Genomic DNA, 16,375 nt, shown 5'->3' on the forward strand with positions numbered 1-16,375 from the left:
ACTCCTGCAGCATTTACTTCTACCATTTTCTTTTGGGTACTTAATCTTTTATTCAGCTGTTGGTGTACTTACTTTTTACAGCTAGATCTTAGCCCGTTGGAGGGTAGGGATCATGTCTTATATCTTTTTCATGCCCAACCAGTTTTTAGTTAAATGCTGTAACATATATGAGGCACTTAAAATTACATGTCGATCGAATAAATATTTCACAATACATTTTGCAATTTCCATTTCTAGGTTCGAACTTGGCTCACCTTCCATAAGCTACATGGTCATGGGAACAACAAATCAATTCTCCACAAGAGCACGGCTTGAAGAGGTAAGAAAACACAAACTTTCTTTTTAAATTTAAGTGACAGTTAGCTAATAAATGCGGGGTATACAAAATACTCTAAGGGTGTAATGAGTTAGAAATGGATGTTGTCACTTAACAGACGTTATTTTCGGATAGTATGGTGTTGTTGACATAAGCAAAAATCAGTTACAAATAAACTATTGGAAACTGTGCCTTTTCGCAAACACGTGACGTCTTAGCTCTGGTCAACAATATACATGCTTCCATTTAAAGAAATGCTTACAAACTGTGGCCCTATTGGACTCCTGACTTTTGTTCATGGACTACATCTTGAGTCTAGTTTCAATCTGGAATCTAGATCCTCCACTATCCAAGTCCACGATTTCTCATTACTTATTTATATACCATCTACTTTCAGAAAGAATTTTGGGCAACTTATAAGGTCCATATATAAAAGAAATGTTAAAGAACAAAAAGCTTCATAATAGAAAGAGGTAAACTGTATGAGAGATTTATGCTGAGGATAATTTATTGCAATTGTACCCTAAATTTAGCACAGCTTCCTAGCAGTCAGAGAAAAATGAGAAAACAGTATGAGTTATTCCCATTGTCTGGTTAAGAGGAAACCATGTAATATACAAAAGCAGACTTTTCTCCCAGTCTTAAACTCTGAGGAATTTGATGTAAGGGCCATTATTTTGTGTTGTCTCTTCTATGTTTTCTATGGTGAAGTTGTGGAAGAAATTTCACATGGTTTTAAAAATATGCTGAATTTGGATAAAAGCTGAGAGCCTAATAATTTTTTAGGGATAGTTCTATTGTGTAATCTGGTTACACCATGATCTAGCCTAATATAAGGAGAGTGCTTTGAAAACGCAAAAGAAATGTCACATCCCTTATTTTTTCTCCAGTTTTCAGTAGCCTCCCAGGCTTGTAAAATTGCACATCATAATTCAGGCTTGAACTCTAGCGAGGTCCACAGCAGAGGTATTTTGTGTGATGACTGAAGAGCCATCCGTAGGCTGTGACTAGTTAGACTGTTGTCCATGGATCAGATCTGTAGTAACAAAACATTTCATTCATTCACTTGTTCATTCATTTCTTTTCTCATCTGTACATTCAGGACATATTACACTCTTACTATATGGCAGGCGTGGTTTTAGGTTCTGGGGCTATGACGATGAACAGAATAGACAAAGCCCCTGCCCTCATAGAGCTTAAATTCTACTTGGGGCATCAGACAATTACAGACAAATCAACCTATGACAGGTAGTTACATGCTCTGAAGATGAATAAGGCAAGGTAAGGAGAGAGTGTGACTGGGTAAGGGATGGTGCTATGTTCTGTGGGATGATTAGGAGACATTTGAGCAGATATTGAAGGGAATGCAGCTATCCAGGAGGAGAGTGCTATGTGCAGAGGAAACATCAGGTGCAAAAATCCTGAGGCAGGGCATGGAAATGAAAGAGCCTGAGATATTGTCGGGATGGAGAGCATCCTCCTGACATTGAAACTGTAGGAGTCAGCCTGAGCCCTTCCTTCCCTTCACATCCAGTTCATCCCCAAGTCTTGTTGGCTCTGCCTCCAGCACATGCCCCATATCTATGGCCTTCTCTACCCTTCCCCTGTCCAAGCTTTTCTCATCTCTTGCCTGGCTATGGCAATAGCATCCTAACTGGCCTCCCTCCTGCCACTTTGCCAATACCAAGCCATTTTCACAAGTCATCCCATGACTGACTCCTTCTTGAAACCCTGCCTATTGCTCTTGCAGTAAATCCCCGACCTCTCCTTCTTATGTGCACAAGGCCATGATGACCTGGCTCCTGCCCATCTCTCCAGCCAGTTTTCACAGGCTCTCCTGTGTCCACTCTCTCACAGCACTCCAGCCACTCAGCCTCCTCCTCCTGCTCCTGGGCCACCAAGGTGCTTCTCCTCTCCCTAAGCCTCTGCACTTTTTCTTCTCTGCCTGGCTTGCCCTTTCCCCAACTTTTCACTGGAGAGGCTCATTTTATCCTTTAGAGGTCTCAGCTCAAATGTCACTTCCCAGACCACTCGGTCTAAAGCAGGCCACATCCTCCCTGGTTACTATCGAAGCCCTGATTTATTTTCTCCACAGCAGTATATTTATAGTAAACATAGTTTATTGCTTATCTCCCCAGGTAGGCTGTAAGCTCCATGAGGGGAAGATGCTTGCCTGATTCACGGTCTCATCCTCAGTGTCTAGCACAGTAATTAAGGCAGAGGGATGAATAAGTACCAGAGTAAATATTCCTCGATAAATGGATGAGGTTGAGTTCTGATACATGCTTGGTTTAGGTTCTGCACTTTCCCCACGTTACATAACGACATCCTCACCAATGCTCTGCCATGTAGAGAACATCTTTATTCTACAGATGAGGAAACTGAGTCCCAGCGAAGTTAAGGTCGAACAAGTTAGTAGGAAAAACTTGTTTTTCTATCCCTATCCCACGCTACTTTATTGCTCAGAAAATGTTCTCAAGGAGCCAGGTTTGAATCAAATAATCAGTTGAGATGCTGCATTTCCCAAGGCAGGGAAGACAGGACAGAGATTTTGGGTCAGGAAAAGTTTAAGGGCAAGGGTTAACAGCTGGCGTTGTGACAGCTCTTGTAGGTGTGTTTTTTAATGATACTCATGATGGACGCCTTCAGGATTAATTAAATAATTTGACCAATTAGTAAATTTATTGATGTGGTTTGACTTTTGAAGAGTATGCCCAGCGTGGTTTGTTTTTATTGAATATCAATCTTGAGTTCTGAGAGTACGCACAGTAGTTTGAGCTGCAATTTGAGGGGGGACAGAGGAGCGGAAGTGTGTTCAGGTTGCTACAGCGGGAGGGCGTGCCTTCAGCTCACTGAAAAGTTGTACTCAGATATAATTTTAAAACAACCCTGCAGCACTTAAAATTGGAATTTGATCTTTCAAAAGTCTATTCTTAACCTCCCTTATTCCCAAACTTACAATATGATAGTATGACATGGATTTTTAAGGAATTAACTGTCTGGAATCCATGCTGAATAAATAATACGTCTTGGCCTAGACCTGCTTCCTGTCTACAAAATCAAAAAGTGATGGATTCATACTGTGAACATTTATGGGAAAAAATTAACAACGCTTTAAGGTGAAATGGAGTCACACAATGGTCACCGCTGTGGCAGAGGCAGCCTGTTCCTCCTGTGAGCTTAAAGGGGTCAAGATACTCAGCAATGAAACACCAACAAAGATATTTGGGAGGACATAGCCAAGAGTCTCTTATCTCTTTAAAACACAGGGAACTTTGTGTGGATTTTATCTTGAGGGAACAATATATGAATTGTGGATTAGGATAAAAAAAATTTGGCAGGGTTTGGGGTATTGCCACCATAACTTGCTAAGACCCCCCTGCCCCACAGTGTTTCTCTAATAACACAGGAGGCCAGGCCCATAGAGAAAAACTGCACTTCTGTGGTTGAAACTGTTTTGCTTGGCAAAGAAGATACGCTGCACATTCTGCTTTTTAGATATCATGTTTAAAAAAATTAACTTTGCATCTGTGTGTATATGACAGAATACACATTAAATAGACACACTCAATTAAACCTTAATTACAAAATGGTAAACAGTGAAGTCTTTTAGAATATGGCAACTGTGAATAAATAAAAAAGCTGCAGAGAAAAAAACACAAAACTTGACATCATGAGGCATGAGCTCATTTCATATAGCTGAAGTTTATGTGTATATAATCGTATCCAGACACCTGGCGCTGCCTTCTATGTAGAATTTTGACAAATACTGGAATTTTGGCTTCAGTTTTAACAGCCTGAACTTATATTTGTGTAACGTAATAAAACAATTTAAAAAACCCCTTTTTTCCTCACAAGGTAAAAGGATTCTTCAGCTCTTTGAAAGAAAATGGTTCTCAGCTTCGTTGTGTCCAACAAACAATTGAAACCATCGAGGAAAATATACGTTGGATGGATAAGAATTTTGATAAAATCAAAGTGTGGCTGCAAAATGAAAAGCTTGAACTGCTCTAATGATTTGTTCCCTGCTGGTTCCTGTGATCTGTACTCACCAACATTTTGTCGAATGTGAATATTTTCAAACTAGAGGTGGCTATTTTGGCTCTCCCTGAAGATACTTCCTTTTCCTTCAACTCTTTATTCATTTGATGGTTCCTATGAGAAGACTGGCTGTTAATTTCTTCATCAGTGGGTCATTGCCACCCCGTGTTTCATTTACAGGTGTTGCCCCGTAATGTTAATCCAAGTGGTGGGTTCCCTTCTATGGAGGAGTAAAGTACCTTATTCTTCTAATTTTATATATTTAAGCACTGAGGTCTCCAAGCCCCTGCTCCCCACGTGTTTGTCATTTATAAGCTGTTGTATCAGTCTCCTCGGAAGACTTTGAATAGTGGGGGCTTCTGAACAATGAACACGTGGATCAGTGACTGAGCTAGGGGGCACCTGATCTGCTGTCCACTTTTCTCTTCCTTGCTCCATGCCCAGTGGGGTGCTGATCTGTAGGCTCACAGCAGGCTTCCTTGCCCTCAGGCTTTTTGTTCAATCTCCAAGTAGGGCAGATTGGAGTTGGGATGGGGGAGAGAGTAGGTGGGGTGTTTATTCTCCTGGTTCCCTTGCAGGTGGCTTCAGGCTGGCCTCCACTGAAGGTCTCAGCTCCAGAGAGGTGGCCCTCTTTCCTGACAGCCTTCGCCATCTCCGCATTCTAGCAATGGCTTCCTCCTCTCATCCCTCCAGGATGACGGTGAAGTGGGAGCCTGGCTTTCACTAGACCCGGTTGTACTTGTGGTTTCCTGCCCACACCTTTATTAAATCAAATGAACAAACAAAAAACAACCTATTGCAGAACCCTCCTCTGATAATCCTAATCTGAGTGTGTCGTGAAGTTTCCTCAGGGACCCTGACTGATAGTGTCCCTTCTGAAAAAGCTGAATGCATTCAGTGCTAGAGCAGAAAGCTCTTATTTGAAGTTGAACCTGACAGCTACTGATCCTGAGGTAGGCGTTGCTGCCTCTCCCTGCTCCTTGCTTGGCCTAGTGTATAATTCCTGAAAAACTTCTTACTGGCACTTATTGCCCATAAGTCATTGCAGAGTCTCCAATAAATAACGTATTGTGAAACAAAATAGTTGCTTACATTAGCCTAAATAAGGATAATGTGTTGTCTTTCGAGTCTTTTGAGTTTTCTTAATATACTGCACAATTTAAGATAAAGGAATATGATATGAAAAATGTCGAAATGTGTTGTTCTAATACATTACGGACTAATGACTTTTCTGGACATAAATGTGTTTACAATTCCATTTATACATATTGTGTGCCTTGATAGTTTGAGAAAAACAAACAAATCACTGGTAATTTCCACCCACAGGTATTTTCCTTCTAAAAAACATACAAAGCCAAAATTTTAATGTAAAATATTTTTCTTTAATTGTATTTTATAGCTTGATTAATGAAACATGGAAATAGCGATTTTCAGTTTTGGTCACCTGAAGAACCTATTTTCATTTCCTTTTGGAGAAGTCTATTTTCTAAATAGACATAATATTGCCACAACAATGTGCAAAAACCTTTTTGGTAATAAAAAGTTATTTACCTCTATGCAGATATTTGCAATTATTTCCTCCTAATTAGATGGGTGAAAAGGACTGATTCAGATCCTGTAGCTTATACAAGTCATCATTAATTATTAGCAAACACCCAAGTCTTGAAGACATTTGTTTACTTTTACAGGCACTTCTCTAATCTGGATTTTGGTATGTCATTTAAAAATACTTCTATATATGCATGGAAATTAATAATACTGCAGCCATATCCTTACAAACACATCTGTCAATGTCAAAGGTTTCATTTTTTTTTTTTCCAACAAAAAACTATACTACCCAAATGGAACTAGACACATATTTAAAATCCCTCAGGAAAAGTGTTTTTCATTTTCTTGGTAGTGCCTTGAAAAGGTCTATTTAGTCTCTGAAACACTGGCTTATAGTTCCCAGATTCAGAATAATAGGCTAATGCCTGCATCTCTGACGAGAGAGACAGCATTGAAAGTGGGGGAAGTTTGAAATCCCATAGCTATGCGCGTGCTTTTTAAAGAGAATTTTTAGAGTATTAATAAAATTTGCCCATTATAAGCAATGTTATTTTTGCTTGCCCCTCCATTAGACAGTATTGGTGATATTTTTAGTGAAGTCTGCTCAGTCCTAACAAAAACTTGAAACAGATGCTAAGGAAGGCTGTTCTCTCTAAAATAAATTCTCGATCAGTTTTATGATATGTACCTGGTCTGTTCCTTTATTCACTACTAGGAACTAAGGATGAAATTAAATATTTTTCAAAATCCCATCAATGAGATCAGTTCTATGATCATAAACCACTCAGAGAACCCATTCAAAGGTGCAAGAATCGGAGCCTTAAATTGCTGTGGGGGAAAAGCAAATTTTTAAATTTCAGATATCTTTTTTTTTTTTTTAAAAGCAGAAGTGTGTGTATTTGGTAAACTTCCATGAAGCCAGATGCGATACAGTGCAAAGACTAAAGTGGCATTTGCTCTCAGCAAACAATTGCTGCTTAGGTTTATACAGAGGGAATGGAAAGCACAGCTTAACACAGTAAACCAACAGTTCAAGCCATAGGAATAGCCTAAGAATTAGATTTAATTCTTGGAACTTGATATGCGGTGACATAATAGTCTGCAATTTGCTCTTCTGACTTGATTCAAGTCTCAGTATGTTTTCTGCTGGCTATAAGGTGCAAAGAAGTCCCAACCTTCGGGAAAGAAGAGTTCAACCTGAAAAGGGGTGTGGTGCTTCCTGGTCTGTCCAGGTTATCTATTAACTTCTTATCAGCAGCCCGAGTGGCGATAAGTGCCCAATGTACAATATTTAATGTTTGACTTACAAACATTAACCCAAAGAAACATCAAATACGGTTCAAAAGCCCAAGAGGAAAGGGGTAATGAGAAATCAGAACACTGAAGAATGTTTAAAGCATTGTTTTTCAAATGCTAATGACAACAAAAAATTTAAGTGCAAACTGAAAATACAAATGAGATTTACAGGCACTATGTAGAATGTGCAAAAGTTTGCAAAGATTTTTCCTTTTCTCGTGTGTGTTGCTTTAAGAAACTATCAAATATATCTTAGAAATATAAAGTTCCTTTCTCTCCCAACCCAAGGCAATTTTTAAAAATCCAAAGTTTATCAATACTCAGTACAATAACACAGGTGAACCAGACAAATTCAATTTCTTTCCAGGAAAAGAATAACCAAACCAATGTCTAGGATGTCAAAAGCCTCCACAAATACCCCTGTCTAGAAGCCACCCAGGAAAATGTTCTGTTGTCAAAGCCTTTTGTTCTTCAAAAGTCACCATCCACCAGTTGAAGATTTTATATGCAGATACCTTGAAAAATTCAAAGAAAAAAATCCAGTGAACCACTTGATATATAATTTTCTTGTTACAGGCACAGTAAACATAACATTTAGGAAAAGCATTGTATAACAGACAATAAGAAGGAGTTTCCTATAAGTAAACATGAGAGTGGATTATTAACAGAAAATTTTTATAATTTGGGGGAAAATCTTTGGAGCAGTTCTAATGAGTGTACCTCCCTCTTTATAGGAAATAAAAGTAGATCGTGGTGAGACAGCCTACCCCAATTTAACCTACGTTTTGATTTCTCTTTGGGATTTGGTCAGAAAGTGGTTGTAAGCTTTTCAGCTTAGCATAAGACCTCTCTGAAGTTAATAAGGGCCCAGCTCTCAAGATAGATCTCGGAGATTCCCGCATCCATGCGATCCATTCAGTTACCACAAAGTAGAGCCAACATATATGGTACTTTACTTCCCAAAACTAAGACGAAAAAAAGTAGTCAATCTTTTCCTTTGCCCTTGTTCCAAAAACCCTGCAATTTCCACCAGATCCTAAGGGGTACTTCTCCCTACTCCACCATGTGTTGATATTTTGGGTAATATCACTAACATTTCACCATAAATGTAACATGCTGATTTTGCTTTGCCACAGTAACCTGTGTCATGAGCATTTGGGTTTCAAAGAGTCAACTGGACTTAGATTGTCATTTTCTTTAAGAACCTGGCCTAATATCTTAGAGAGTTCTTAATTATAAGATTAATGTTTTTATACATTCCAGTAGCACAATCATCCCATTTAGGGCTTTTCAGGGTATTACTCTCTAGACTTTACAATGTGTATTTCATGCCAAGAGTATAAAGAGAATGTGAAATACTCAAGAGGCGGACTTAGTTTCTTTCACGTATAACACATAGGTAGGTAGAAGGTACAGTTGTCTTCATTTACAACAAACACCCAACTTACCAAATAGTGTGAACTTTAACTCGTCTTTTTTTCATCAGCTTTTGGCTTAGAAGTTTCCTTCTTTGCCTAAAAGGGAAAGAAAAACCATCAATGAACTCTTTCTTTTCTGGATTACATATGATCAACCAGAAGAGCTTTATGAGGCAATGGGCCTCTCAGAATTAAAGAGGCAAAAGATGGCAGCCAGTGGGGGAAAATAAGATGGTCTTTTTTAAGTATCTCCTTTTCATTTAGCCAAAAAACTATGAGTTTCTCCCCTTCAAGTTTATAAGCTAAAAATAACTTTAAGTGATTCTAAATTTTTTACTTTATAGACTTTCTTTTTTTGGGTGAGGAAGATTAGCCCTGAGTTAACATCTGTTGCAAATCTTCCTCTTTTTTTGCTTGAGGAAGATTTACTCTGAGCTAACATCTGTACCAATTTTCCTATATTTTGTATGTGGGTTGCCGCCACAGCATGGCTGACAAGGGGTATAGGTGTGCACCTGGGATCTGAACCCGTGAACCCGCACCACCGATGCAGAGTGTGCCAAAGTTAAACACTAAGCCACAGGGCTGGCCCCTCTTTATAGACTTTTTGAAGGCCAGGGTAATTGAAGAAAAAAACCCCATAGGTGTTCTTGGATGGTATTGTTCATTCACTCTACAGTGACTCATCCTTTTCCTGTTCTTGGGGGCATTGCTGGCCAGCTAATCCACTCAATAGGGTTATTACGCTTTCTATTTTTAATTAAAGGGTTGATCATGTACTTTGTATAATGAAATGAGTAAATATTTAATCTATTTGAGATAAAACAGCAGGAGCAACTAATTATCAATGTGTTTTCTTATACCCTTTATGGATTCCACTACCTTAGTTTTTTAATTTTGTTGTGGTATAATTGACATATTAGTTTCAGATGTACAATATAACAATTTGATATTTGTATATATTGTAAAATTATTACCACAATAAGTCTAGTTAACATCTGTCAGCATACATAGTTACAAAATTTTTTTTCTTGTGATGAGAACTTTTAAGATTTATTCTCTTAGAAACTTTCAGACATACAATAAGTATTAACTATTTACTTTATAACTGGAAGTTCATACTTTTTTTTTTTTTTAAAGATTTTATTTTTTTCCTTTTTCTCCCCAAAGCCCCCTGGTACATAGTTGTATATTCTTCGTTGTGGGTCCTTCTAGTTGTGGCATGTGGGACGCTGCCTCAGCGTGGTTTGATGAGCAGTGCCATGTCCACGCCCAGGATTCAAACCAACGAAACACTGCGCCGCCTACAGCGGAGCGTGAGAACTTAACCACTGGGCCATGGGGCCAGCCCCCAAGGAAGTTTATACCTTTTGACCTCCTTCACACATTTCATCCATCCCCACCCCTGGCAACCACCAATCTATAAGCTCATTTTTTGTGTTTTTTGTTTTAGATTCTACATATAAGTGAGATCATATGGTTATTTGTCTTTGTCTTTGACTTATTTCACTTAGCATAATGCCCTCAAGGTCCATCTGTGTTGTTGCAAATGGCAAGATTTCCTTATTATTTTTATGGCTGAATAATATTCGTGTGTGTGTGTGTGTGTGTGTGTGTGTGTGTGTATTCACTTTCTTTAATCCATTCATCCACTGATGGACACTTAGCTCGTTTCCACATGTTCACTACTGTAAACAATGCTGCAATGAACATGGGGATGCATATATCTTTGAATTTTCATTTTCTTTGGATAAATATGCAGAAGTGGAATTGCTGGATCATATGGTAGTTCTATTTTCTGTTTTTGGAGGAACTTCCATACTGCTTTCCATAGTGACTTCACCAATTTACATTCCCATCAACTGTGCACAAGGGTTCCCTTGTGGTGGAATTTATAGATTGCTTTGGGTAGTATGGACATTTTAACAATATTCTTCCAATCCATGAGCACAGAATATCTTTCTATTTATTTTTCTTCTTCAATTTATTTCATTAATGTCTTAGAGTTTTCAATGTATAGGTCTTTCACCTCCTTGGTTAAATTTATTCCTAGGTATTGTATTCTTTTTGACGCAATTGTAAATAGGATTGTTTTATTTCTCTGATAGTTCATTATTAGTGTATAGAAATGCAACAGATTTTTGTATATTGATTCTGTATCTGCAACTTTACTGAATTTGTTTATTAGTTCTAACATTTTTTTGATAGAATCTTTAGGGGTTTTATATATAAAATCATGTCATCTGCAAATTGTGACAGTTTTACTTCTTCCTTTCTGATTTAGATGCTTTTTATTTCTTTTCTTGCCTAATTGCTCTGGCTAGGACTTCCAATACTATGTGGAATAAAAGTGGTGAGACTGGGCATCCTTGTCTTGTTCTAAATCTTATTGGAAAAGCTTTTAACTTTTCACTGTTGAGTATAATGTTAGCTGTGGGCTTGTCATAGATGGCCTTTATTATGTTGAGGTACATGCCCTCAATACCCACCTTTGCTAAGACTTTTCATCACAAATGGATATTGAATTTTTTCAAATGCTTTCTCTGTATCTGTTCATATTATCATATGAGTTTTATCCTTCATTTTGTTAATGTGGTGTATTACATTGATTTGCAGATGTTGAGCCAAATAAATCCCACTTGATTATGGTGTATGAGCTTTCTTATGTATTGCAGAATTTGGTTTGCTAATATTTTATGAAGGCTTTTTGCATCTATGTTCATGAGGGATATTGGCCTGTAATTTTCTTTTCTGTGGTATCTTTGTCTAGTTTCAGTATCAGGGTAATGCTGGCCTCGTAAAATGAGTTTGAAAATGTTCCATCCTCTTCTGTTTTTTTGGAAGAGTTTGAGAAGACTGATATTAATTCTTCTTTGAATGCTTAGTACAATTCACCAGTGAAGCCATCTTGTCCTGGACTTTTGTTTGTTGGGAGGTTTTCGATTACTGATTCAATCTCCTTACTAGTAATTGGTCTGTTCAGATTTTCTATTTCTGCATGATTCAGTCTTGGTAGGTTGCATGTTTCTAAGAATGTATCCATTTGTTCTGGGTTGTCCAATTTGGTGTGAGTCCTCTTTTTTTCCTGGTGCATCTAGCCAGAGATTTGCCAATTTTGTTTATCTTTTCAAAACATCAGCTCTTAAGTACCATTGATCCTTCTTATTGTCTTTTTAATCTCTATTGCATTTATTTCTGCTCTGATCTTTGTTATTTCCTTCCCTCAACTAACTTTGAGCTTCACTCATTCTTCTTTCTAGTTCTTTGAGGTGTAAAGTTAGGTTGTTTGAGCTTTTTCTTGTTTCTTCAGGCAGGCATTTATTGCTATGAACTGCCCTCTTAGAACTGTTTTTGCTGCATCCCATTAGTTCTGGTCTGTTGTATTTCCATTTTTATTTATCTCAAGGTATTTTTTGATTTCATCTTTGACCCATTTGTTGGGCAGTCTTATGTTGTTTAATCTCCACATATTTGTGAATTTTCCAGTTTTCTTCTTCTAATTCATTTCTAGTTTCATATCATTGTGGTCAGAAAAGATCTTTGATATGGTTTCAATCTTAAATTTGTTGAGGCTTGTTTTGTGGCCTAATATATGATCTCTTCTAGAGAATGTTCCATGTGCTCTTGAGAATAATGTGTATTCTGTTGCTTTTGAATGGAATGTTCTATATATATCTGTTAAGTCCATCTGATCTAATGTATCATTTCCAATCTTCTTTTTGCTGCTTCTTCTCCCCAAAACCTCCCAGTACATAGTTGTATATTCTAGCTCTAAGTCCTTCTAGCTTGGCTATGTGGGATACGGTCTCAGCATGGCTTGATGAGCGGTGTTAGGTCCATGCCCAAGATCTGAACTGTGAAACCCTGGGCTACTGAAGCAGAGCGCATGCACTTATCCACTTGGCCACAGGGCTGGCCCCTGATTTAATGTGTCATTTAAGGCCAACATATCCGTATTGATTTTCTGTCTGGATTATCGAACCTTTGATATAAATGGGGTACTAACGTCCCCTACAATTATTGTATTGCTGTCTATTTCTCCCTATAAGTCTGTCAATATTTTCTTTATATATTTAGGGGCTCCTATGTTGGAGGCATATTTACAAATGTTATAGCCTCTTATTGGACTGACCCCTTTATCATTATGTAATGCCCTTCTTTGTCTCTTATTACAGTCTTTGCTTTAAAGTCTATTTTGTCTGATATAAATATAGCTACCTCAGCTTTCTTTCGGTTTCCATTTGCATGGAATATTTTTTTTCCATCCTTCCATTTTTAGTCTGTGTGTGTCCTGAAATCTGAAATGAGTCTCTTGTAGGTAGCATATACATGGGTCTTGTTTTTTTAATCTATTTTGCCACTCTGTCTTTTGACTGGAGAATTTAATCTATTTACATTTAAATTAATTATTGATAAGTATGTACTTATTGCCATTTTGTTAATTGTTTTCTGGATGTTTTGTAGTTCCTCTGTTCCTTGTTCTCTTGCTCTTCTCCTTTGTGATTTGATGATTTTTTGTAATGGTATGCTTAGACCCTTTCTCTTTCTCTTTTATCTACTATAGGTTTTTGCTTTTGGTTACCATGCAGCTTACATATAACAACTTATAAATATAACATTTTAAGTTGATAACAACTTAAGTTTTAATGCACTCTAAAGCTCTAAATTTTTACTCTCTCCCTCCATGCTTTATATTTTTACTGTCACCTTTTACATCTTTTTATCTTCTGTATCCCTTAATTGAAGTTATAGTTATTTTTATTACTTGTGTGTTTTAACTTTCATAATAGCTTTGCAAGTGATTAATCCACCACCTTTACAACATTAGATTACACTGAATTTTAGTATATATTTACTTTTACCAGTGAGACTTATACTTCCATATGCTTTCCTGTTACTAATTAGCACCCTTTCATTTCAGCTTAAAGAAGTCCCTTTAACAGTCCTTTAGTTTAGTGGTGATGAACTCCTTCAGCTTTTGATTGTCTGGAATACTCTATCTTTCCTTCAATTCCGAATGACAGCTTTGCTGGGTAGAGTATTCTTGGTTGGAAGTTTTCTTCTTTCAGCACTTTGAAAGTATTGTGCCACTCTCTTCTGGCCTGCAAATTTCTGCTGAAAAATCTGATAGTCTCATGGGGGTTCCCTTGTACATAATAAGTTGTTTTTCTCTTTCTGCTTTTAAGATTCTCTCCTTGTATTTTTGACTTTTTAATTATAATGTGTCTTGGTATGGGTCTCTTTGGGTTCCTCTTATTTGCAATGCTCTGAGCTTCCTAGATCTGCATGTCTGTTTCCTTTCCCAGGTTAGGGACGTTTTCATTCACTATTTCTTCAGATGAGCTTTATGCCCCTTTCTCTCTGTCTTCTTCTGGGACCACTAAATATGAATGCTGGTCTGCTTGATGTTGTCTCTTTAGTCTTTTAACCTACCTTTACTTTTTTACATTTTTTTTTTGCTGCTCTGATTGCGTGAGTTTCACTGCCATGTCTTCAAGTTCACTAATCCTTTCTTATTTTTTCATCCAGTCTGCTACTGAACCCCTCTAGTGTATTTTTCAGTTCAGTAATTATATTTTTCAGCTCTGTGACTTCTCTTTGGTACTTTCTTATATTTTCTGTCTCTTTGTTGAAGTCCTGACTGTGTTCATCCATTCTTTTTCCAAGTTCTGTGAGCATCTTTTTGACCATTATTTTACACTCTTTATTAGGTAAATCATTTATCTGTTTTATTAAGGACTTTGTCTGTGGTTTTACCTTGTTCTTTTGTTTGGAACATATACCTTTGTTCCTTTTTCCTTGATTCTCTGTCTTGGTTTTTATGCCTTAGATAAAACCGTCAGTTTTCCCAGTCTTGAATGGGTTGCCTTGTGTAGGAGATGAACCTTATTGTTCAACCTTGCCCTAGCTCTTGGTTGTCTGTTAAACCTTTGTGATTGTCCAAGCAGCCTATTCTATTTTTAGTGGTTCCTAGTAGTTGAAGGTGTGCCAAGACCTGTCAGTGTCCAAAAGGGGAGGATCTCAGTCAGCACTTAGATTCAGGCTGATTGGAAGCAAGACCCACTGGCAGCAGCTGTTAAAGTATGAAAATACACGCAGTCCCGTGGGACCACAAGCATTAAGTCCTGCTGACTACCAGAGCCAGGAGATCTAGAGTTGTCCCCTGGTGGCAGTCACAAAAAATCAGGGTGACAGCAGGGTACAAACTTCTTTCTGGGAGAAACCAGCAAGCTGGAGTGAGGCACAGAGAGTGTGCAAAGATTGCACCCACCATCTTCTGTCCCCAGAAAGTATTTCAGCAGGCTCCTCGATTTGTTAAATTAGATGGCTGTCCCTCAGGCTGAGGCTTAAGATGTGCTGTTAAGCCTCTTTCAGAGAAAGTCTGGATGCTTTTCAATTGGCTACATCTGCAGTGGGCTCTCAGGCACTTGAGTCTGAGAGCACAACCCCTTTAAGAACCATTTCTCAGTTCACTATTGCCTTGTGGGTCTCATGGAAGTGAGCCTCACCGACTTCAAAGCTAGATCTTTTGAGGGCTTGTCTCTCAGGTGCAAGTCTTGAAATTTGGGGTGCCCAATGTGGGGTTCAAACCCTTCGCTCCTCAGGGAGAAGCTCTGGGTTTTGAGTTCCCTTCTGATTGTGTGTTGCTGCACCAGGGGTGGGGTTTATGTCAAGACTGTGTCTCAGCCTCTCTTACCTGCTTCAATGTGGGTGTTTTTTTTTTCGTTTGCCTGATGAAAAGTCATCACTCAGCTAGTTTTTAGGGTTTTTTTTTTCCCTCAGAGGAAACTCTTCCATATGTAGTATAGCTTTGCTGTGTTCATCGGAGGAGGGGAGTTCAGGTCATCCTATGTCACCATTTTGAACTGAAACTCACTATCTTGTTTTTAAGAGTGTTGATGTGGGGGAATATTGTTTTTAAAGCTGCATCTTTAATTTCTCATTAAAGTCAGGGGATTATGGTAATAACCATCTGAATCATATGTTCTTGGAATTGAAACGGACCTAGAAGTTGTCTACTCCAACTTCCTTTCCTGATCACAGTTTGAGTAATTTTAATTATAGGAAGCTCTCAACTGTTGTGCTCCATTAATGCCCAACTCTAAGAAACCAGACCCCCTGTAACTTCTACTCATTAGCCTTAGTTCCACTTTCTAGAGCAACACAAAAAATTATGTACTAAGAGTCCTCCCTCCCAGGTGGTTTCTAATGAGTAAACTGGATCACAGAAACTCTAAGATCATCCCTAATTCTATATATTTCTTCCATGTTCTAAAATTCATATAAACCCCTTTCTCTGGTGTTCCCCATGCACCCCCCTGCCCCAACATTTTAATGTGTCTCAATTTGCTGTGGTTCTTACAAAGAATAAAATATCATAATCAAATTGACTTTTCTTAATGGTATATAAAGGGTTATTTTATAATTGGCAATTTAGATTTGATGAAATACAGTATATCAATCTGTACTGTAAATGTGTTATCCAAGTGGAAATGTGCAGTAGGCAGCTGGAAAAGGTGGTCTGGGTCTTTGGAGAGGTGAAGGTATAAAATACATTCACCCATCCCACCATTCCCCAAAGTTTCAATCCATTATCACATCAACTCTAAGGCCCCAAAGCATGCTACTGACAGAGCAAGGAAACTAAGAATTGATAAGGACCCAGTGATAGAGCAATCAGCATGGCATTGTTGATCTCAGGCAGAGCTCAAGAAGAATCTTTCAAGGAGATGGAGGGATGGAGGGAAACAGGGCA

General features: G+C 38.1%; 2 protein-coding genes across 59 annotated transcripts in view; one reads left to right on the forward strand and one right to left on the reverse strand.

Moving 5' to 3' along the window:
- ERAP1 (endoplasmic reticulum aminopeptidase 1) overlaps positions 1 to 5,913 on the forward strand; it is a 144,131-nt gene extending 138,218 nt beyond the window's left edge. For 5 of the 9 annotated variants that reach the window (XM_070569618.1, XM_070569617.1, XM_008534155.2 and 2 more), the window contains exons 18-19: positions 238 to 319; positions 4,175 to 5,913. In XM_070569618.1, the coding sequence (XP_070425719.1) occupies positions 238 to 319; positions 4,175 to 4,330 (238 nt within the window). In that variant the 3' untranslated portion in view covers positions 4,331 to 5,913. The remainder of the gene's footprint in view (positions 1 to 237; positions 320 to 4,174) is intronic. The other 4 variants (XR_011525259.1, XR_011525260.1, XR_547140.2 and 1 more) reach the window with 1 other exon arrangement.
- A 1,378-nt stretch (positions 5,914 to 7,291) lies between these two features.
- CAST (calpastatin) overlaps positions 7,292 to 16,375 on the reverse strand; it is a 116,991-nt gene continuing 107,907 nt past the window's right edge. For all 50 annotated transcript variants that reach the window (XM_070569649.1, XM_070569647.1, XM_070569640.1 and 47 more), the window contains 2 exons: positions 8,650 to 8,715; positions 7,292 to 7,716 (listed from right to left, as the gene is read on the reverse strand). In XM_070569649.1, coding sequence (XP_070425750.1) covers positions 8,665 to 8,715 — 51 coding nt within the window. In that variant the 3' untranslated portion in view covers positions 7,292 to 7,716; positions 8,650 to 8,664. The remainder of the gene's footprint in view (positions 7,717 to 8,649; positions 8,716 to 16,375) is intronic.

Source organism: Equus przewalskii, chromosome 13, assembly GCF_037783145.1.
Source record: "Equus przewalskii isolate Varuska chromosome 13, EquPr2, whole genome shotgun sequence".
NCBI classification, from domain to species: Eukaryota; Metazoa; Chordata; class Mammalia; order Perissodactyla; family Equidae; genus Equus; species Equus przewalskii.